Genomic DNA, 25,221 nt, shown 5'->3' on the forward strand with positions numbered 1-25,221 from the left:
CCTGCATTCAAAATAGAACTTAACCTATCCGTAATGCAAGCTAACCCATGGCAACCCTACCATTAAGTCATAATTTTGAATAACCCGCAATATGGAATACGTCGCTGTTATGATGTTTGGTATTCTGTAACATTGACCATGGGATTGTTATTAAATCGATGTACGCAATCGATTGTGTACCGCGCAGATTACTCGCATGGGCTAATGAGGGATGACTTTTTCGGGTGACCTCAAACGCGGTAGGTTGCCAGGTGTTTTGTACGCTGACACGCTTATTGTTGGTGGCGTAAAGCAAACATCCTATGTACACTTGTAATGCACGCGATATGCATCTCGCGTCCACTTAGACGGGCGAGCTTTGACCGGTGTTGCGTTTCTTCTACTTCAGTAATGACTTTTCGAGACTGGATTGGGCTGAATTGATTTCTGGATGTAAGAGTGATTAGAGGCAGCGCATTTTGCGATCGGCATTCGACTTGCTTGCGTTAGACTTCAGGTTGAGTTAAACCGCAGCGAACAGAGTTTGGCCGAGAATATGTTGTGAGGCTGTCAATCCGCAAGAGTGCTGAATTTATAGTGTTCTTGTTTAAGTTTATGTGATGGTCTTTCTCTTGAAACAGAGCGGGCTTATATGGTGCATTACTGTAAGCTTGTCTGCGGTCGTATGTTTTCACGGGGGCGGAGAGATACATAACACGTAATTCTTAAGAAAAGTTGATGAGCTTCATATTTTGTAATTTAACTGATCAACTGATTAGGACCCCGAATGAATTCAGTTGTTTATGGTTTCAAGACGCTTTTCGACTACAATGGTTATTTACACCAGGGCGATATTGTATATTATGATTTTTCCACGTCTTGGCTTTTTACGACGCCGCTTACGCGGTGAGAAGGAGCGTAGATAAACCTTCAGCACTAACGAATTCAGTAAAACTATCGATACAGAACAGCGATTCGTCTCTGCAACATGTAATGAACGCTACTTCCGCACTGGCCATTTATTATTGAAGAATTTCGCTAGAGTTATATGCAGCGTCGTGCTTAAGATCGTAATCAATCGCATCACAATAGTTTTAGGCTGACCTTGACTTATGGACAGTGGGAATGGATACAGGAATCAATAATTATGTGGGAATAGATATGCATATGTGTGACTTCCCATGTATATTTTTCCTTCCCAAACACGGATGTAACGGACGCAAGACCTGAAAGGCCTTACGAGGCGATACCTGCACCTTCCTTTTCCAGCGGCATATGCACACCACCCGCTGATGGTATATGCTATGCATACTTGCATATGCACATATCGTGTGTATGTATATCATAAGTTGGTGTATATGCAGAAAAAACGGCAAAGACAAAAATAGGCAACGTCCTGTCCTCTTTCTGAATTTAGATGATCTCTTGCTTGGCTTGCATCCCATCTTCGACAATAACACCATTTTGAATATTTAAATGTAAAAATCCAAGCCTTTATATGTCATGTCATCGGTGTTTGAGCCCAGGGGTTTCCAAACTTTTGACACCGTGGCCCAACTTGAAAGTTTAGAATAATCAATGGCCACCTATTTAACACCTACCTAACAGTTTGAAAATATTAAGAAACGTTATTATTGTTGAAATTAGAACTATAGCTACACATTTTTCCAAATTAGATCATTAAAATTATAGCTACACACTTTTTAAAAATTATATTAGAATTGCAGTTGATGAATTCGCGAAAACTTGGTCTTATATGAAATTCAGTTCATATCAAAGCAGAGTTCATCCTCACCAGCATAATAACAGCAATCTCCTTACAGCAAGCTTGGCTCGTTTCGCACTACACAGTTACCCTGTAGCATTTTCAGGAAAACCATAAATTAGTTTAGAATTAGAATTAAACCAGGAAACATTTCACAAATTACATCAGAATGAGATTACAGGCAGTTTTGCTCTAATTGATCTAATTATATAGCTAGAATTATCTAGTTGTCTAAGCCTGTGAGGCGGAGGGAAGAAAGTAATCTAAATATCATTGAATAGATTATTTCTCTACTAGTGCTGTTTTTGTTAAATTTTAATTAAAATTCTTTTGTTACAATGGAGTCGGGTTTGAGAAGATAACTTAAAAAACGGATTATGGCCACTAGTTGGGGATCGTTGTCATTGATATAGCCTAAGCCACGTTTCGTGGGCAATAACAACTATATCAGACTCTGAGTGATTTTCGTATGATATTCGCGACAGATATTTTCAACCTTATACGTATCACGCGTTAGAATCGTGTCCAAGATTACTATAGGTGTACCAGGTCGCCTTTATTTACCCGGATCTCGCCTGCATAAAGATACCAAACGGTATCCGTAATTAACAGCCGCATGTATTCTGTGACATTGTTAGCACCCCATACACACTGTATAGTGTGCACAACACGCGTATGCTGCACAGGAAGGTAGTTTGATGTCCGGCGATGTTATGAAAGCGGTACATGCGTCGGCGATAGCGTAGGCCGACCTTTTGTCCCTGGCTAGCAAAGCAAAGCTTGCGAGTAAGGGTAAATACGGATGTGTGTTATTGTGTGGCAGTATTGACACTGTGACGCAGTCTGATACGACAATACGTTTAATCTGCCGGGGCCGGTCTACAGTAATACGTGGCAAAACGTGCGTGATGAGCACCGACAGGGGCTTGGCACGTGGGATGTTACTTTGCCGTTTTTTATGCGCGTGAAAGTAGATTTTTGGCGTTTATATTGGTTTTGATTAATTAGACTGAAATACCGGTAATTTAATTAGTGAAATGTTTCTATGCTCCAATTTTAATTCTGATCTGATTTCTGGTTTACCTGAAAATGCTACGAAACGAGACAAGCTTGCTGTACAGACGTTTGCGCTTCTCTTGCTTTACGATAATGAACTCCCATTGATACCAAGTTTTGCAAAATTAAGTAATTCCAATTCTAACCTAATTTCGAAATCAACTGTGTAACTATAATTCAAATTCTAATTAAATATGGAAAAGCTTGTTAATTTGATAGTTCTACAAGTCTGCAACCAGCCACGCGTGCCAAATTATGTCGTATTTCCGGATCAGTTATTTTTTGTTACGAACCGGAATTCAGTTGGCTTTCAGACTATAATTATTTCCTTGAACTTCGGCAAACTTAGACCGCCAAATAGCAATTCATTAGTGCTAATATGACGACACGATGCTCGACGGCAATTTCGAACGACACTTGTTGCAATTTGCAAGTCTTTATCCCGCCTATGGACATAAATTGTACAGTAAATGTACCGAGGTGATCCTACACATTTGCTTTAAAGATAAGGGATTTCGATAATTATGTAAGCGTTTATATTTACTATAGGAGGCTCTAATTCAGCCCGAGTAAAAAGTGTGCGCACGCCGCCGACGCGTGGTCATATCGCGATAAACGCCATTCAGTCATGATTGTTGCACCGCCATTCAACAACCTCAATAGTAATTACCTGAAATGATGAATGTATAAATATTGCATATATTGTATGTGTGCAATGACCTGAGGTCGTCAAATTAGAGGTAGACGTAGCAATTTCCAAGACAAAACACAGATGTATCTTTGGACTAACGCAAAATGACTAATGACACAGTTTTCAAATTTTGAATTTATTATAAAATATTTAAAAAATTGTTTTCAAATTTTATTGGCTACCCGATGAATTTGCTACGTTGTCTACAAAAACGATGCAAAGCAAATTTGACTCGATTCCAACCGGTATAAGCTAAGTTTTTCGGTGATAATTCTGGGATTGCCCAGCGCCAATGCTATACTTTTTCGAATACAAAATTTCCAACTGCAATAACTTCGCTTCTACCGGTTGGAATTGAGTCAAATTTGTTTTGTATCGTTTTTATAGAGGACGTATCAATTTCACAGGGTTGCCAGCGAAATTTGGAAATTGACAAAATCATAATAAGTTCAAAATTTGATAAGTGTAGAAGCCTCGCGATTACCGTTGGAATGAATTCGAATTTTGTGTGCATCGATATTTTTACAGAAGCTGACGATTTAATCGCAAGTGCGAGTTTTGAAATTTGGTTCGCTTTTCGATTTGATTAGAATTAGAATTATAGCTCTACAGTCTTTTCCAAATTAGAAAAAAGTTCGGTTGATATCAAATAGAGCTCATTCTCGTTACCACGAGAATGACAAAGTGTGTACAACACCAACTTGGAACGTTTCGCCCTGTACAGTTCTGCTGTAGCATTTTCAGGAAAACCAGAAATTACATCAGAATTATAAGAAGACAATATGGAAACATTTCACAAACGAGATCTTAGAACTAGATGACCGCCGTTTCGCTGTAATTAGTCAAATCACACAACTAGAATTATTAAGATGTCTGGTTGCGGCGTCCTTACGCAGTAGTCTTTGTGGCTTGCTTTGTTACGACACAGACGCAACGTATGACTCTATTATTGTCACATTTACGCAACCGCTACCAAATCGCAACATTTCTCTTTGTACGTAAGGTATATAACGTTGTAGCGCGCCTTTTAATATCGCGGTAATTACGGTCCGTGCTAACGCTGGCGATTCAAATCTGTACGCAGCGTAATTCTTATGTAATTCACTGTGTACAGTGTAGGATAATGTGGAAAGAAATACTAGCCACGAAGAAGCAACTGCGCAGGCGCTCCATGCCCGCTCTGTTCTCGTACAGCGAGAAAAAGACTAATTGCTTCGAATCGATCATACCCGAATGCCCGAAACCGCCGGCTCTAGTGACGTGCGTGAAATTACGCATTAGTAAGTAATCGAGGACCGTCGGCTTGCCCATTTTCGTTTGGAATTATATCAAATGTGGCGATATTGATACAGTTTCTCTTCCGAACAGTGCGCCGGGAGCATCATTTCCAAGACAGCTGCCTGCTGTACCAGTTCCACGACAGCGTGAAGAGACAGGACCGCGCCTGCGCTAAAAACGACCGGCCTGTGTCGCACGAGAGCCCGGCGTCGTCCACTTATAACAGCGACGTGCAATCGCTGGCGAGTGAGGTAATTCCTTGAAGGGATACGGCGTTGTTCTTATAATCTGCATGTTTCTTGAAAACGATATTGACTGTTAAGCCGACGTACTTATTTTATTGTTGCTGTAAAGTTGGGGTAAACTTGAACGATGTCATCGAGTTTGTATTTAATGGATTGATGAGATGGATTGTTTTCATGTTTGTTGATGTACAATGGTCTTCTCAATTATCTTCAACAGTTTCTGAAGACTACCCGTGACGAATATTGGCCCAAAATATTCGGTTTTAGTTGAACATTAATATATTATTCAATATTACATTGAAGTTCTGTACCTCCAAGCAACTATTCAAATGCTATACTGGATCAGCATCCAAATTTCTTCAATATCGTACACGGTACATTGACGAATTTGGGTGAAGTTGAAGTCGGTGTTATGAATTCGATTTTTTGTCGGATTTCAGATTGACGACAGCAGCTGCCGTACGTCCCGCGCATCGTCGATCCAGTCCAGGCAGACCGTGACTTCGGACAGCATGGTCCCGTCCATCGTGGACGAGCAGGAGCTGAAAGAGGTGCTGACAATATTGCAGAACGTGGCGCCGGACGCGATGTTCAGGATGGTCTTGAGGAAATTGTGAGTTTCGGTTACTGCGTGTACTTTGCCCCGTACGCGAAAAATCATCATGGGGTAACTAAACAAGCAGTATTATAAGCCTTGGTTTCTCTAAAAAAAATGACAACTGCTAATTTGATACTACGTCGTAAATTTCTACTCGAGTACTAGTAGAACTAGCGGATTTCAAGCTAGTGATATATCAGGCATCCTGGGTTATAGCTGTAGCCTATATGCTTATAGTACACGTTAAATTCAAGGCGTGTAGTTATAGTTACACACTACTTTTCAACATATGTTATGTGTTAGCCAATGTTGTGTGTATCAATGAACAAAGTGGTATCTACTTCAACGTCTAAAATTCAGAGTTAGACACCAAATTGTGCATTGTAGCACATAATATTGTGAACACATGAATATGTTGAAATATGGTGTCTAACTGCACGCCTTGAATTTACAGTGTAGTGTCTTAAAATCGGGAATTGGAATGGAACCTGGAATATTGGTGGTGAAACATTGTGCTGATAATGTAATCCGGTAGGGTTAAAATGCGGCCCGTGTTAACAATTTTGCCTTCCACAGCCGGAAGAGAGTAGTAGATTTGGGGTCTTTGCCCAGATATTGATAATTCTATTTCTCATGGTTTTATAATTCTTTTACATTAAATTTAATTATCATTTGAATTCTCGATTTTCACAAACATCCGCACGAAACGACAACATGTGTCAATATATACAATATACATGTTGAACTGCTACTTTTGGTAGCACGCTATCTATTTTCGGCCTCGTAACGAAATCATCGGCGGGCTCTTTTGATGTGGAATCTATATCATAAATCTCGTATAAATGAAAGTGATGGCGTCGACGCTAAGCAATCCGTTTCACCCGTGAACTCTCGCGAACCGGACGAGTAATGGATTGCCGCGTCACAAAATCGATTTGAATGCTTGATTAGGCGGATTGCAATGGTGACGGGCAATTTATTTTACCCGTTGACATTCTCCCATTCGAAAGTAACCCGCGAAGGCGCAAAACTGTGCAATTCTGATTTGGCGCGGTGTCATCTTGGGCCAGTCGTGTTCTTCCATGGCAGACTGCAAAGTGACCACGGTTATAACTCAGGCTGCGGTGGCCAGTAGCGAAGTGCTTCTATTTTTCGGAGCACTCAAGTGTGATCTACCTGGTTGCATTACTCCCTCAAGTGGTGTGATTTTTCGACTATATTTTCACTTATACTTTAACATTTTTATATGCAAAACGTAAAAAGTAGGTTGTTTCAATTTCAATTCCAATTCTAATCTAATTCGGAGAAACTAGCTATAATTCTTATTTCCATAATTTGGAAAAACAACTGTAGCTATAATTCTAGTTCAAATTAATTTGGAAAATCTTCTAGTTGTCCAACTCTGCCTGGTATAATAAATTTCTTAACGACTCTTTTCGCAGACCCGACGACAGAACCATGGAAGAGCTGACCATGATATACGAGGAAATCCTACACATCAAAGCGCTGTCTCACCTCAGCGACTCGGTATTGCTCACGCTCGTTATCCGCTTAACTCTAGCACTGAACTTTGCGTGTGTGTTGGCAGGTAAAAAGACAACTGGCGGGCGTGCTGAAGTTCGAGTTTCATCGCAAGCGGGACAAAACACGTAAGTTCCGCTGGGTGGCGTTGTGTATCAATGTGATGGTTTTGGCGCGAGTTTAGCGCTGTTGCGTCGCTAGTGGTGATCCACTGAACCTGTGAGCGACCGTGTTTTCATACAGATCAATACAGTCGAATGGTATTCAATTGAATTGTATATTCGCATTGTAAAAACCGGAATATTTTCGGCTGCGTCAGGGGTAATCGTCAGTAACTAGTAGAGAATTGGAAAGAACATCGTAATTTTATAATTTTACGACCATGCCTATTTCATTACACTTCGTGATAATGCTGGCTTCGCGGAAATGTCATTTTCACCAACGGCTTAGTGGTTAGGACTACATGTTCTGGATGCCGTGACACGACTGTTTGAGGTTTCGGGCTTCCGTGTTAGGAAGTAAGCATCGAAACTATAGTTCTCGTTGATAATGCAACTCTTAGTGGACAGTGGCGAGGCATTTCAGTACGCGGAAAATCCGGCTCGCACTACGCGACTCGAATCATTGCAATCAATGCTCGGTTTTTGGATTGGAACACTCGAATCACTATCCAACCTTACGTAAATATTGACCAATCACAATCACAACATTGCTGTAGGAATGGAACACTTACTTATTTTCTATATTGTGACTACCGGTACAGCCTAACGTTCTCTTTTTTCTTATTGCGTTGTTACGTCATATTTTGCCAGTTCGGATTTCTTCTGAATCTCTTTCTATATGCTTTTTGTGCCGTAACTCTTGATAAGTGGCGCACGAAAAGTCTTCAAGTTAATATATTCTACTGGAATGAACGCAGTCCTGAAAGCAGTACTCAAGTTTTGTACCGCCACTCACGTGTTCAATTATTTTCTAAGGCATAATATGCTGCTGTGTTGGACTATTGCAGGTTACAAATCAGTAAACTGCTACTATAGCGTGACTCGGGATTGAATAGCTTGTAAGAATTGTAGTGATGTAGAAACGGTATTGGAATGATCATACCTGTCAGATACGATGATGATGATACAGCTGTTGATATACTATACTCTTTTCAATTCTCTACTAGTTGCTGACGATTACCCCTGACAAGTGTCGAAAATATTCGGCTTTTATTTCAACATGAAGATATGATTCAATTGTATATTGAAGTTCTGCATCTCCACCTTTCAAAGTTACGTGTATAAGGCCGTTATTTCGCGGTTTTTTCGTCTCCGGTTGCAATTCGCGAATTCCGCGTCCAGCTTACAGTACTCAGTGACACGCTGCGGTTTAATTAAGCCAGTGTAGGATAGCTATACGATCGGGGCACCCGTAATTTTGTAAATACAATGCAACACCAAGTATCACACTGTTTTTATTCACTGTGGAGACAATTTCCCGGTGTCCGTGTCGAGGTTTTGAACTTTGACCCTGGCTTTCCCGCTCTTTCCCCATTTGTTCTTCGGTGAAGGTTGGAAGTTTGATACGGACTTGGAGAAATTGTTGTTTTCATTTCCGATGTGTGTTCGGATCGCGTTGCTTGGTATCTGGAATAGCGCGGCGTTTGACACTGCTTTAGGTGGTCGGTTGTGATGTTTCACACTCGATGTTTGGCAGCAATAACAAACAAACGCGTATCATGTTCGTACGCGTGCGCGTGCACTGTTATGGCGAACAGGAGATGAGGTCGGGTGGGTTATTCAAATGCAAGCTCTAATCCACATTCCACAGCTGCGAGTTCAAACTGAGGTCCTGAATTTATTACGCACCGTAACGTAACTCGAATTTGCCGAAAACGCCTCACAAATTTATGATTATCTGGAATCTCGAAATGAAATCCATTCAAAATCCGAATCTAAATCTCCATGGAATTCTATGGTGATAACAGCGAGCGTGCGCTACCTGTAAGTGTAAAACAGCCATCGTAGATCAAAACATTCTAATCCATCTTGTATAATTTTGAAGAATTTACGAAATCTTAGGCTGCGGTTGTATCTACGCATGAAACGAATAAGACAATACAGTGTAAGCTTATCTAAATCTACTATTAATCCTAGCCGCGAAATCCGTCACAATACCGATAAACAGCACGTCAAGCCTTAAGTCACGGGGTCCGTCTTTTTCGCAGTGTTCAGCCAGGGAGACGAAGGCAGGTCCTGGTATATTATCATCAAAGGATCGGTGGACGTCGATATCCAAGGACAGGTTAGTGCCCTTTGATTTTTTATCAAAAATACTGCAGATTCGGTGCAATTTTATCTGATAATTGCAGACGAAGTCAGTATATAATTATTTATCATCGTTTGTATGCGATATCGCAATCCGACGCAGATACGCCGAAAAGCGTGTCGCGATGATACATATTACAGATAATACACACCAAACTCCGTATTACGACCATAAAGCGGTTAGGATGTATTCTTTACGCGATGTTTACTAGTAGCTAAGTTTTACGGGCTCTCGCAGGCGACAGGCGCCGTCCGGTGCGATTGTGACGCCACAGTTCCTCCCGCAGCGCGATAAAGTCCATCCCGCGCTTTTGATGTCGCAGTGCGATTAACGGGGCAAACCGGACGGAGGTGTAAATCTGTAAATATTCGCTTTTAGAGCGCTGGCAAAAATAAGTCGCTAATAAGTTTCAATTTTTAGGTTATGTTATCGATTTGCTTTGCCGCGCCAAAGTGTTTTTGCGCGTGGTCGCAATGCGTCATCAGGCCGTAAACGATGTTGGTTTGGAAGGCAATATTTACACGGATTGCGGTTTGGCTTGGGCTGCGCGCCACGGCCGGTCTTATATTAGACATATCGTTTGATAATACGGGTCAGCGAGCGCGTGGTTGATTGCGATCATGATTTGAACTCGATACAAATGGCATTATTTTACCACACGCTGAATGGTTTTCAACGGTGGGCTTGAATTTTGGCAAAATTCTGATTGTGTTTGCATTGACGTTGCGATTGTTTTGATACTGTGTTTTTAGTCTCACGAGATTGTTTTAAACTACAATTAGCGACTTACAAGTAAGTGAAAAGTATTCGAGGTCTGGTTTTGCCTAAAATACTATAAACCAGGGGTCCAGGGTCGAAGAAACAATGTGGAATTAGGCCTATACCCTATCTAGAGTCCAAAATTATTTGCAAACCAACAAAAAGTGGAATATTTAATGGGTAGATTTATTCAACTCAACAATTTTCTTCGTGCTGCCAGCGATTTCATGTTAATGGTCTTTTTGATTTCAATATAAGTACCAACAGCAGTGTTGAAAAGGAACAGGGGCTACGAGAAATTTTATTTAAAGCTCAATGGGTGCGAGTGCTAAAAAGGTTGGGACATACTGCTATAAACTACTAGGAAGAAGTCGAAGTAGTTTAAAAACAACGGCTTGATTACCCCTGGTAGACTGACCCGTAACCGCCTCTGTAATGATCGAAATTATTATTGCTGTGCTAGCAAAACTCTCCAATGATTGCAACGTGTGAAATGATAAACCTGGTTTTAGCGTGGCCGACTTTATGACCTTGTAGATCTGTCCTTCGCGCACTGCGTGACCTCTGCTTGCAATAAGATATCTACGCTGTCACAATCGATTTGTTGATGACTGAAATTTCCCGGGACTTCGATCAGATCGGGTTCATTTGGTTGTTTCTGCGTAAGAATTGCAAACGGTATTGATACTAACGTAGCGTCTTGGCGTTGTTTCCAAAATAGGATCTGAGACGTAATTTAGAGTTGGACTTTTGTAAAGTGTGAATATGCAACACGTGGCGTCACAGTATTGGTTTTACCGACTTGCAATACCTATTCAAGTTGTTATCATTTTAGGCCAGGTGATTTCAACCGCGGGTCCGTGGCAAGTTTCCCGCCGTTCCGCCAAATATAATATAATTTTCTACAAAAACTTCGTTAGATTCCGACATTGCAATTTAGCAACACTAGGCAGTACATTAGAGGCTATAGCAAACAGCTAAGTCGCATTTCTTACAAAGGATACGGCACAATCACAATCAATTTAGCTGTCTTTAACAGGACTCCGCCTTGCACAAACTTCAATAGAACCACGTATGATTATATAGCATCAGAAATTCATCATGAAATGAAGTTTCCAATAGTACATTTGAGCTGTATACATTTGTCGAAATGAAATTCAGGGTAAATTTTCTTGAAGGTACACCGGACCGAGATATTTGTTTTGAAGTTTTATCCGTCCGCGAGGTCAAAAAGGTTGAGAACCAGCACTATTTTAGAGTACTTCAATTCTATTTGATATTTTCCAGTTTCTAGGCAAAGCCAAGCCTAGAATAGTATCATACATTTGACATATCTAATTTATGTCAGCCCCATTCTCGGAAATCGGTATCTCAATAAAGCCGGTGTTTGCCTGTAACGGTGTGACTTGCGCGCGCGATATTAATAATTCGTATTCGTCATGTTTGTGTTGTGGCGTCGGCAAATTTATCTTGGCGATTAATAACCCTCTGTACCGACGGCGGACGTGATAGATTGCGCGCGATTTTCCGACTGCAAGTGTTTCGACACAATCCGGCCTCGCCTGACTCTTTCTGACGTCACAGTTTCGTATGCGACGTAGAAGAGCATTTTCTGAAACCCACTGAAACCCACGGTTAAAAACTAGCGTTGCTGTTTCAAAAACTATACAGTTCTATGGCATATTCTGTATTGGTTTTTATTTAAATCTGTTATACTTTGGTACACCAATTTTGGAGCGGTATCTCTTGATCAGTCTTGTACAATTTAGAAACTTCAGCTTTTTAAAATAAATTATAAATGTAATGAATGAATTCATTAAGCATGCGAATGAAAAATATCTGTGCAGCAACCTTTTCTCGTTTCGCATATACAGCTCCTATAACCAGAAATTAGATAAGAATTAAACTAGAGCATAGAAACATATCACAAATTAAATTAGAATTAGAATTACAGCAAAGAAACACTTAACAAATTAGATAAGAATTAGATTACCGACATTTCGCTTTAATTTATCGAAGTATCCAGTTTTTCTAAGTCTGCTGTTGATACGACGTACGCGATAAGTATTTTTCTAGTTGGCGTCCGTGTCTGATATGGTCGTGACTTTGTACATGATAAGATAAGAATCTTGCTATACGGATTAGATATACTAAATCCTAATATCAGTAACATCTAGTCATGAACGCAGTTTGGACAGCAGCATTTCAATTTGTAACTAATCTTGTGCAAAGATTTAGTAATGTTATGCGATAAATTCGCGTGAAACCCTCTTACTCGTGACAAATTAAGGATTACGCGGTCACAACGGAGGCGATTTCGGGTTGTCCGTGGGAATCTGGGTGTTTTCGTTCGCGTAACTCCGGCAAAGTTAGTTTCCGCGAGTCTCGTGCGGGCTGTGAGTCAGCGCATCCTGTGTGCGCGTAAAATAAATGTATCCTAATATACTTTGAGATTTCCGAGATTAAGCAAATACTACCGAATCGGAAGTTAGGGTGTCGTGTAGGATGGGTTTTATGTTGTAGGCGTTGAGTCATTGCTGCGTGGGTGTGTCTTGCGTCTAAAGTTATGTATTTGGTTGCCTTGTTTCCGGATTAAATCGCGCCTTTTCGGATCATGATATAGAAATATGATCTAATCTAAGAATCAAGAAGATCAAACAGCCATCCGCATTTATAAATTGGTGATATTTCGTTATCGTTTTTTACGACAGTGATGTGATAGTTGCCTGGTTACACCCTTTTCAGATGTGATCAAAGTAGTCAGCTTTGCTGCTATATACTTTTGACTGGTTGTCTAATATATAAATAACAAAATACGCCACTGCGGCTAAGGCAAAATGTCGAAATCCCACTACAAATAGGTTCCATTTTCGAAAATATACCCAGTTACCGTGATACAGCGACCCTTTCGCCCGGTTTTCATGACAATTAAAATCGTAAAAGCGCCGCAAGCATACCCGAAAACTACTTTCTACTTTACAACATCCAAGTGTAAAAAAGTATGCGGGTTTTCGTAAAATATTGTTCAGTAGAACTGGAAGAAGTCTCAAATCATAAGCGTTTGAGTAATTGAAGAGCTTCTTGGAGGCACAGAACGTCAATATACAATGGAATAGTCTATTCAGTATTCGTATTGAAATGAATTCAAATATTTTCGACTGACACTCGTCGGGGGTTATCGTCATCGTCAGCAACGATTTTGTGATACGATTGTTGAATTACAATGTTTTTTTTCCAATTCTCTACTTAGGGTTGCACTTGAAACAAACGGTGTTTTAAAACACTTTGATTAAACATTGTTTTAAACAAATGCCTTCTAAAAAAAATGTTTTTTTTTTAAGTTGTAAAATTATGCCATAATTGTGCAAATACTTTCCAAAACCATGTTGTACGAGGCTACGGACAATTACCACCCGATATAGCCGACGGATATCGATATGGGATGGATGTAACCCTCAAAATAGTCGGTTCAACATTAATAGTACATATATTTCGTCAAAGGAGTTATACACACCCTATATTTTCAATTGTTAATGCAAATCCACTATGACGTCACAATTGAATATCCGTGACGTCATGACTTACAAAAAAACAATAAAAAACATGATTTAAATTAGGGCCTTGTTTTTAACATGTTTGTTTTAAATTTATTTTTGTTTTAAATGCAACACTATCTCTACCAGTTGCTGACGAATACCACTCACGAGTATCAGCCGAAAATATTCGGGTTTATTTCAATGTATATTGTATATAGCATGAATTTGAGTAGGTTGTACAAGCGGACAAACCTTTCTTACTGACAACCTCTTCCTTTTTCCGCGTCACACTGTGACCTCAATAAATTGCAATGTGTATGATTTCGTATTGAATTTCATCATATACATCGATCCTTGCGTGTGATAATTTTAATGCAACCGGATGTAAACTAACTGATTTCCGCACCATGTCTGACTGTCATTGCGATGCTTCGTGACGTATTTTTAATAATGCAAGCCGGGCTGGTACGCGTGGATTTTTGATTTCCGTTATGTTTACATTGATGAATGGTCTGTGACGTCACACAGTGTCTGCGAAGCCGGCGGCGTCATGCTGAGTGCAAACATCGCCGGTGATATCGCATTCGGTCAGTACAGTTGACTGAGATGCGCCTACCGTGTATTGGAGATATTAGTCACTGGTATGAGAAACGTGGGAATCCCGGTGTTTGTTAAGGATCAAAGCAACAGCAAACTTTTGTGGATCCATGTCAAGTTTTAAATTCAAAATATTGTCAAATATGAAGTATATTTCAGGTCTATTTTTGTAGGATCTAGCAGTGAGATCATCACGACCATTGGCCAATGTGCTCCACTATCATGGCCACGGTATTTAGTGTCGAAAGTGAGCCTTCAGTCACCCCAAAACAACTTTTTTATGCCATCTGTGGGAATCATTTTCTAACATTTCGTGTTTTAATCGTACTTGTACTCAGAGGTGGCCAGTAACGACGCAATTCTACTTTGTCTGAGCACTGAAAGAGGGTTTGACTACAGGCATTTCTTACTGATTAGTTAATTGTCTTCAGATTGCCTACAGTTCCACACATCAGTTTTCATATTTTCGGCAAAACTATAGGCTACCTAGAGCATTTACTTTTTTACTTACTATGAAATCGCTACTTCTACTTTTTCTACGTTTTATGTTATCTGGTTCATTGCCAAAGATGGTTACTTCGACCATATCTACTTGTATTTGCGTAACATCTGTGACAGTCCCCGAATTGTCCAATGAGTTCTTAGTAAATATCGGATTATAGCCTCAAAAATATCTGTGGTGATCCATCGCAACGTGGAACAGTCTAGTTCTTGAGGAGCTGTGAAAATTCGCGGGTAGACGAGCCTTATACTTTTGTTTGCGAAAATATGGCGTCGGCGCTAACAAATGGTGGATTTAGTTACGATGATATATTCATTGTCAACTCGATGCGGATGACGTATGGTTAATTTTAAACAAGAAAATAGACGACAATATCACTATTCGATGGAGTTTACAAAATACTATGCCCTCCTAAAAATGCGTGCCACAGTGGGTCCTTGGCTTCATGTCATTGTAAAGACATATTCACCCCTCATTCATTTTCAAATGGCCCTCCCTAATTTTCATTATGGATTCGCCGATGATTTGCACGCCTATAACTGCACTATGCATGATATGGGGCCTTCGCAGCGCTTGATTTAAGATACGAATCTTCGGAAACGCTACCAACGCACGCACTTAGCAAAGACCTCCGAAAAGAGAAAGGTCGCTAATGACTGTTTTGCCGGATGCACCAAGTGTTAAATGATTCTGTGGACAAGTGAGCGTTGTGTGCATTTGTGAACTATGTATCAACACAATCAATTCATGCGTGTGTTTGTGTAACTCTGTTTCATAAAGAACAGACACAGGTGGTCTTCGTGACATAGACGAAGCGTTTGATTGTTGCATAACATATTTTTCAAACTGGCGGTACGCCCAAAGCGCGCGTTGGATTAGCGTCACTCCGGTGGCTTTATAGCCCTTCCGGCGGACACAACAAACGAATGTTGTTTTCGATAAAATAAACGTAATCGGCCTAGATTGCCACAAAACCAATGTACATCTGCTCACCGCCAGGTGACGACATTTGCTACAGTAACTGTTATTATTTGCGAACATTGGCGAAATTTCCAATGGTAATAAATTCGCTTCTGTTGTTTGGAACTGAGCCAAATTTGGTGTACAGTAGTTGTTAGGCGACTTAAACGACTTTTTTGGGGTCAGTAGTGCAATTCGTACAGTTTAACAGTGACAGTTTTTCGGAGGTGGCTATTTTCGAAGCATGAGACTGATGCAAAATGACTGATAACTATAGGGCAAGTTTTTGCAACTTTTCGGCAGCTCCCTAAATACTTGGAATTTCTGTAGTATTATGTTTTAAGCCTTCTGAAGGCATTTCATATTGCAAATTTTTCCAACATTTTTTCTATTTTTCATGTAACTTTTATCAAGTATTGTGCAAATTGTCAAGAAGTGATTTAAAAAACATGTTAACGAAGAACTATGTGATGGATTAGCTATGCATCTCAATCTTATATATGACGCAACATTTGACGTGCAAGCTAGCTTCATGGGGTAGCCAGTGAAATTTTTATAAACTCAAACTATTTCTTATATAGCAATGCTTCTATAGGTTGGTATTGAGCCACAATTGCTGTGCAGCGGTTTTTTAGGCAACCTCAAAATCTTGTCAGGTAGCCAGTAGAATATAAGAAAAAAGTAATTTTTGAACAAGCCCTACTTTACAAACGCGTGTCGCGTGTTCACTTTTTCCCATCGCATTCTCGTAATAGAATTTGTCGCGTCTTCCAAAATCAAAAGGCACTGGCCGCCGACCGCGTGCCTAATAAGCAAACAGCGGTTTTCTCCCGTTAATTTTGCGTCCTGGGAATCGCGTGCAGTATGGAGAATCGGATTTAAATGAACGGCAGCTTACCGCAGTACGCTCTATTCATTGCTCGGCGAATCGATTATATAGGAAATAACGCGTCACGACAGGTGTGTTACGTAACAGAGCACAGCGCGTTAGGTCACGGTGCCCATTACGCGAAGCGGATGATTGCAATTTTTTTTCTTGCTAACTGCCTCCGATTGAGATTAACTTCTAAATAATTATGGTGCACGCGTGTTGCGGTGATACGTGCAATTAAGCAGTGACGATGACCACTGTAACTCGATCCGACAAATATTGCTACCTAGTACCGTAGTAGAGCCTTTTAAAACTTATGCTGATTAGCCTACGTCCAACCTGCTTCTTTTGATTTTTAACCTTGTGCAACGGTTAGGTATGTAAAGGCGACCACACTGCCGCAATTCTGTTTCGGCAACAAGTCCCCGGACGTGTCGCTAATTCCGTTGACGTAAATTTGCGATAATGCAGGTGTCGGATTGTCCTAATAAGTACCTCGTTTCAGCGTTCGCAATTAGCGATTTTGTAGATTTTCCGAGATATCGGGCTTGTTTGGTGACAAAATATACCCGTTACCCGGTGACATCACACGGTAGCGATGTCCTCGTCGTACCTTCCAAGTATTATACAGCGATCGCATTTGCTATGCAAGTTCTTAGTGTGGTAGCGTGGATAGAGTATCAAGTCCACGTATTCTGGACGTTAATTTAGCATGGGAATAACCGTATGTCATACACAGAGGATTGGATTGCTTAACGATTACGGATGAGCAGTTTGATTGTTTCGTAATATTCTCAATTGGCTGGAGAAGGAGCCACTTATTATAAGGCACAAAAGATGAAGCATTCATTAATACGTGGTATTTGTATATTTTACTGCTATTGTTGATGTGTTGACAAAAATGGGTAATGTTACCGATTTTACTCCCGAATCGCCGCCCCACGTATTATGGGTTGGTGTTGACCTTTTTCTGGTCAACACATCAATAGCAGCACTCAAATTTTGATGACATTTCGTAGTTCTCTGTACGCTCGCCTGGCTCTCCAAGCTATAAAGGAAGACGAAATGCGAAAAAGGTGGTACTTCTACGTATTTTAGGCGAAACTGCTGACTTTTGACGCAATTTTGTAAAGTAGAAACGGGGGCTACTTTGCACCCCCCCCCCCCTACCATATATAGACTAGATCAGTATTGTGACACAACAGACTTTATCAATGCTTAGTTTTCATTAAGTGATATCTACAATCTGCAACTGATAATAAAGTCACTATTGCTATATACTAACTCGATTAATGCGCGGTGTCGATACGGTAAATATGGCTTACCGAGTCTCGACCGTTGTCGGACTTTACAACCAAACTCCGGAACCGGTTTGCGATTTGTGTTGTTACGACATCGCGTATCGCGGGCGCAGGTGCACTCGTGTAGGATATCACGGATTTAACCTTAATACCATCAAGGCGCGTCCGTAAGCGGAATCATGTCCTGCGTTATACGCCGACTCGGCATGAAAGTTCATCGCCCTGTTTTGAATGTGCATCTCATAGCAATTCGCTGCTTACTGTTACTTTTTTCCCAAAAACTTTCGACGCTTCACGGGTAATGTGAAAATCCCATTGGAAACACGCTCGTTGCAGTCCAAACGATCAGTACTTCCTTTACTAGCAGCTATCAGTTCATTTGCTACGAAATTTACCCTTGACCAGCGGAAGGAAGTCGTTGGTAGAGTCACGCTAGCTTTTAGCAAGAAGTCATTAACTCTATCGAGGCATACACGCAAAGATCACTGACAGTATCAAGTTTGCAATTAATAGCAAGCGGTGTGCTGGTTGGGGCCGTTTCCAGTGGTGCTATAGCGCACTGTACGCATACATCGCCGATAATTATGGTCCTCGTGATGAAAAGGCGCCGTGTAAATATTATGAACACGGGACACTTTGAGAATTTTGGTTGCATTTATGTTTGAGGTTAATTTTATGGTTATAATGTCACATGCTCAAGTGCCGCATACTACACTATCTTTTTTTTTATTGTCTCGCATGCTCAAATGGCGGGCAAGTGGTCAAGAGATTGCAAATTACTATATCACGTCTGGGCCACGGCTTGGCTTTAATTGGGATTATGTTTCCGGGAGACTGCATAGTGTTACTACAGCGATATGCTATCCTAGCACAGAGTTCCTATGCGAAAATTATCATCAAATAAGCACCATTCCTCTTACAAGCCGGGTGATCGCAGTGTAAATTTTGTAGGCGCTCATGAAAGAACCGGCCTCTGCAATCTAAATTTAAACATCGGACAATTTGCCTTCGATTACATCCCCATCGATATGAATCGCCCGGTTCAAAAATATCCAGCATAGGGTAAACGTAAGCAATTCGTCGTGCATGAATTGGCTGAGTGTTTGCCGCGCTGTCGCTATACTGAAGAGTTCGTGCTATACTGTCGCGCGTGGACGGGACTGTCAGAGTGTAGATGCGCGTACTGAATTATAATATTAGCGTTGTCAAATACTTCAATCAGATTAGAATTGAAATTATAGCTATAGAATTATAGATACGCAGATTATTCCAAATTTGATTAGAATTAGAATTACTGAACTCGTAAAAACTTTCAAACTTGAACGCTCAAATTAGAATTATACAGTTGTCAAATCTGCTTGACTGTTATTTAAGATCCCAGTTCTGATGAATTCGGTTATGACCCTCAGCCGCTGCCATCCGGGGTGATTTTGTGACGTCAAACGCAGCATTTATTTCCGTGAACTTTCAGATTAGAAAGCCCCTATGATTCATGAATCTGCAATATAAAATCGATATGAAGTCCATTACGGCGGCTCATTACCGAGTATCGCGTAGCGCGCGGCTTTATCTGGTGATCTGCGTCACGTGATTTATTATTGAAATCAGGGTCCGTAATTCGCCGCTGTATACAAATCGATAGCGCGCCCACCCTAGTACCGCGCTGATGTAAATCTCCGCGCGCCTCGCGAAAGATGGAGAATTTGTGGCGAAAAGCGAAAATATCGGGTCGCGTTATTTATTATGCATCGGATTTTCGCACCGAACGCGTCCTTTTGTTGGCAGTCCGATTGGTGTACTTAATCCTAAGTTGCTAAACGGTATTGCGCGTATTTTTTTCTCGGTGCGGTAACATCTTCACTCCGTCGTCTCGAGAGAATATGATCATAATTTCAAGTCGCGGGTATATGGATTTAATATGGCCATAGTTCGGTAATACATTGGCGCGTTGACTTTATCCGTTGAGGTTTTAGGAATTATTTTGTGCAGATATTAGTAGGTGCATGTATTTTATTGTTGCCGTAAATGTAGTTGGAGGTAAAATTGAAAGGTGTTATCAAATTTTTATACAATGATCATGCCGCTCCACAGATATTCATGTAGATTGATATCAGGTTTCTAATTTAACATATATTAGTTTGATGTTACTTAATGCTACCCATCAATTTTCGGTTTTTGTAGGCAAAAGTAGCCTTAGAATAGTTACTTTGTTTACTTCTTCCAAAATAACTAATTCTTGTTGAGTAATGAAAACGTGGTACTGTGAGGGTAACATACGATTTACGTTAGCATGCATTTATATTAGTATAGGTTAAGTGTACGGCCGCGGAATGGCCCTGCGCAGCAATCTCGTTGATGTGACCCATTAGCGACGAAGTGTTCGACTGTAAGACCTGAAATTTCGTGCCATAATATCGTTGCCACACGTAAATCGCTGATCGAAGTCCTATTTATTCTGAAAATTCATGAAGTTGATGTCCTCAATTTCTTCTCCATGCACTGATTTGCCGTATCGCTGCAAACCAACACCTCCCATTCACCGATTCGTACCAAAATTTCCACTTTCGCATAAATACACCGTCTACATCCGCGTGACCCGTTAATGCGTGAACCGCGGGGCATCGCTTGTTCAATGTGATAGGATTAGTCGCGAGAGAAGGAAGTTCTTATTTACCAAGCGTCGGTGACAAGCATCTCGCTCGGGTCGGGACATGTAAACATCGGTGAGACATAATAGTGTTACAAGCTGAGAGGGTCAGTCTGTAAGGTGGTTTGAGCAGGGAGAGTTAGACGGGTTGAAATGGCTTGCTAAAGGCAGGATGTACTTCCTGGTATAGCGCGGCCCGCAACGGTAAATAGTGCTTGTCGGATATAAGCATCTGAGTACGTAACCAAGGTCGTTCTACCGTTTGGAAGTTCCTTATCTACAGATGTCGTCAAGTACCAATCGCTAATATTTCAGTATTGCATTTCATCATATTGATAATTTGCGGTTTCAGCGAAAATATCATTCCGGGTCGAATTATGTATCTACGATTTTTCGTAACATAAACACATCTTAATGCATAAATAGTTTACCTATCTTACGGATGTGCTAATGCTGTTATCAACTACTCTCTGCGGTACGTTGGAAAGGTCACTGTGACGTAACTGATGATAGCATTCGGTAGCTCAGCGCATTAAACACATGCATGTTAAATAATTGAGATAATGGTCTGATATAAATCTGTGTTTGTATACGAGTACAATATCCAAATTCGCAAGGCAATAGTCCACCGTGCGTGCTGGGTCGCAAGAACATTAATAGAGAATAATGTATCTATCTTGCTCATCGATTGCTGTATTTGCTTTAATGAGAATTCTATTATCGGACGAGAATATAATGACATTGATGTATGAGTTGGTTTCAGTGATCTTAAATATAAAATATGACGGCCTACGGTAGAAACCGCCAAATTTTCGAACTTTTGCACTAAAATCTAGGTCTACAATTGGATAGTATATTCATATTGAAATAAACCCGGGTATTTGCGGCTGACGCTCGTCAGGGGTAATCGGCAGCAACTATAGTAGAGAATTGCAAAGAACATTGCATATCAACAACCGTATCACTAAACATGACGTCACCGGCATGTAATTTCGAAAAATTGTGGCGAAGAGGTCACTTAACCTCAATGCACTATATTTTTAGATGGTCTATGTTTAAGCCTGCCTCAAATTAGAGCATCTTTTGCAAAACTTATAAGGAATATTTGTCACAATAAATAGCCACATGCGTATCTTTATTCCTTACCTAACTGTTTAAAAAGTTATATGCATATATGCAATGCATATACAGTACACTAATGCGTCACCGTTAATCGCGGTGTACACGTAGAAAGTATTTCACGCAGAGTAGCATTTTTCATCAACCCTGGCCCATATTGTCATGCGTCTCGTGAGAGCAACATGACCAAAGGTACAATTGGTACATACAAGGGACATACATTCAGCATGCGTGCGAACTCTTTCGCCATCGTAACGCTAAAACAGTTTCTGATGACCACGCTAATCCTAGCATAGTGACGTCATATTGCTACAATCACGAGACACTCCCTTATCACGGTTTATGTCGCTTGCACGCGCGCGACTTCGTAATGCATGAAATGACAGTTAAATGTGACAGCGCGGAGCTATTCGGGTGGTGTTCGAGAACGCGTAATTCCAGTAAGCGTTAGTTAATGGTAAACCGTGGAGACAGGCTTTATGTGCGCCACATTATCTTTTGAATCGCAGACTAGAGTTTATGCGCTTCTGGCAGGAATTGGCGTTTGAAAATCGATTTTAAGATTATTTCTTTTGATTTTGATGCACAACTCATCAATTTTTTCCAAATATAAACTTTCATAGTCGAATTCGTGACAGGTATAGCTGTTTAATAGCTCCGCAGACAATATTTCAAGTCATTTGTAATTAGCCGAATCCGTAAGCAAGTCCTCGGTCGCATGCCTTGGATTAGCCTGCCTCCGGTTTAAGAGATATTGATTTCCATCCAAGCAAATCGATATTGACATTCAAGATTTCGCCATCCCGTAATGTCAGCTAGTGACGCGATAGCGCGCATACTGTATTGAGACGGTGCGTCTATTCACTCTGTTGTGTTGAGTCATAAGAAAATTTTACGCGATCGCAAAGTGTTCAAGTTCACGACAGCGTGTTGTTATGGTTGAAATGTTGGTGATGTATTAACGTAGACTGCGTTGTTGACAGCTAGCCGTGCGAGTCTACAGTGCCCGAGGGACATATTTGCAGCTTGCTAGAGATCTATCTGCAATCGTTGCACGTTGTGTTTTATGACTTTAATCGCATTGCGTGCCGTCAATCATAAATCTTTTAAAGGACTCTCTAATCTTTGACTTTATCAGTAATACATACAAGCGGTTATCGAACTGGGGTCCGTATAGCAGATTAAGTGGGTCCGCAATGAGGATTATTGTAATTAGTGATTGCGATTCGATAACAAAGCTTTCTCGGGTGTAATGATTGCTTTATCATTAGTCTTTTCAATTAACGAATGTTTCAAACAAGATAGCTGTACTGATGTATTTGGTGTGTGGTAATTCTATCCCACCACCGTTGTAAGAGTGACTAATTCGAACTTGTATGCCTTTTGCGCTCCGTTACCATGCCGAACGCGATCTCAGGATTAAGTGTCACCCTACGCCGGGGCTGAGATACGCGAATCGCAAAGGTCAAAATCGTGAACGCCTCTCGGCAGTGCTGGCATCTGTGGGAAACTGCATGATTAACGCGCACGCGTGCAGCGCGGTAACGAGCCCACGGCCCGCACACCTGGGACCTGCGTCATGATCATACGCCGATTTAGTGGGGTGTTAGAGTGTGCGTGTCGGAAACGATGACTTGTCCGCACCGGGGCTTGGGATAAATGATTTCTTCGTGTTTTCACACCGTTAGTTCAGAGGATGATCGCAAACTTAGCTGCTGCGTGTGGGGGGCTGGCATCCGTTTTCGTAGTTTTTAAGGTCTCGTGTTTCGAGATTTTGCGGATATATTTAATCTATTTGCGAGGCAAACAGGATATTAACATTGACCACTCGACTGAGATATATTGTGAAGCATGTGTGATTAATAAGTGACGTCACAATATTTTTTCGCAGTAGATAGGATAGTTAGTCAGGCACAGTCAGCCATCGTTGGTACTTAAATAGAAGTCGAAGTAGTAATAAGTCAAGTATAGTCTAAGCTTGATTTGGGATATAAAACTGGCAAATGTGAAGTAGAAGTAATCTAAAATATTTCGAAAAGTAGACTGTCTCTGGTTAGGTGCCACGTAAATAAAAAATATGAATAGAAAATAAAATAAATTGTTTTCGTTTTCTCTACAGCGCATGTACTGTACATTAACATGTACACAATTTGCACGCTAGAACTTTTCTGGTCAATATGATCGTTGCGTATGGTTTTCAGTCTTTGAGAATAATGTGCAGTGCGTTTCATGCGAAATCTAACTAGCGTTAATTGCAAAGATGATGAAGCTGGTTTAAATCGCCGGACTTGAGCGATGCCAAGAATTCCGATTACGTAATGCCACGAATCGCATGTCTGTGTCGTGAATGCTAAATTACAGCATAGATCAAGTATATAATGACGCGTTTTAATCGCACATGCATAGCGCCGTGACCAACGTTGTGTGTACATTTGTGATTCCGGCGGAATTCGTGGCTGTGGGAAAACGCAGTTGCACGTGCGCATGATTCAGCCTAACTTGTGTCTTAACTCTCGTATTCCGCTACCCATCACCCACCTACGCCTCGAAGCACAATAGTCCTCTTCGATAAAGGTTTTCGCAGATGTTAAAAAATGAATTTTTAGTCGGAAGAATCCCAAAGGTTTTAGAGAACTTATATAATCATTACCCCGCCACGTATAAACAGAAAAAGAACAGAAAATACATCTTATGCAATCTTACGTTTATATGTAATAGATTACTTATTACGAAACACGGACATGTTGGATTTTAGCGTATATCATTATTCATTAATCGATTTGGAAACAATGTCCTTCTTCTTCACGGCCAGCAATATTGCCAAGATCTCTTAATTGCCTTATTGTTTATTATATATTTGCACTCATTCCAACATTTGCAGACAAATAGACGGATGAACTGAACCGCACGCTAAATATAACTGATGCATTTGCATATATTTCTACTGCAAGTTTATATTTCCGTATGAATCTTCGTATAAAAAGTGTGTCTTCCTTATATCATGCCATTGTAGGCACCGTGTACTGTTGCTGTTTAGTGACAAAAGACTAACCCGTAGCTTAGTAAGCCTGGTGCCATTGGTGTCTGTGCCAAGATTTCATGACTAAACCAGTACAATTTGGCGTCACCTGATATGGATGCTGTCTACTTACTCGGCTATAATCGCTTTAAACGCAGCTTAATATGGCGTGTAATCTCACCCCGGGTGTTTACGTATTAGGATTGGATGGTAACTGCTTAAAGTAAACTAATGTATCGCTTTACCGTAATGATAACAACACATTAATAATGATACGGTGTTTCTATCTCATCTAGCCTAACGTCGCGGAACTCTTGACCCCGGGTTGGTAACCGTGAAATATTGCGTAAATACTCGTAATTACGGCAATTGATGGTGAATTGGTGACATTAATTTTCGATATTTTACAATAGTGGTTTCCTGATGATGGGACGTTTTTTCCGGTTACAATTTTTTCTTGTTCTATG

General features: G+C 40.7%; 1 protein-coding gene across 1 annotated transcript in view; it reads left to right on the plus strand.

Moving 5' to 3' along the window:
* LOC145451932 (uncharacterized) overlaps window positions 1-25,221 on the plus strand; it is a 78,026-nt gene that overhangs the window by 40,771 nt on the left and 12,034 nt on the right. Inside the window, exons 6-10 of the mRNA XM_080330150.1 lie at window positions 4,860-5,020; window positions 5,455-5,627; window positions 7,055-7,139; window positions 7,201-7,261; window positions 9,343-9,419. Coding sequence (XP_080186276.1) covers window positions 4,860-5,020; window positions 5,455-5,627; window positions 7,055-7,139; window positions 7,201-7,261; window positions 9,343-9,419 — 557 coding nt within the window. The remainder of the gene's footprint in view (window positions 1-4,859; window positions 5,021-5,454; window positions 5,628-7,054; window positions 7,140-7,200; window positions 7,262-9,342; window positions 9,420-25,221) is intronic.

The sequence above is a fragment of the Botryllus schlosseri genome, chromosome 12, assembly GCF_051294905.1.
Source record: "Botryllus schlosseri isolate E-star chromosome 12, Bs_hap1, whole genome shotgun sequence".
NCBI classification, from domain to species: domain Eukaryota; kingdom Metazoa; phylum Chordata; class Ascidiacea; order Stolidobranchia; family Styelidae; genus Botryllus; species Botryllus schlosseri.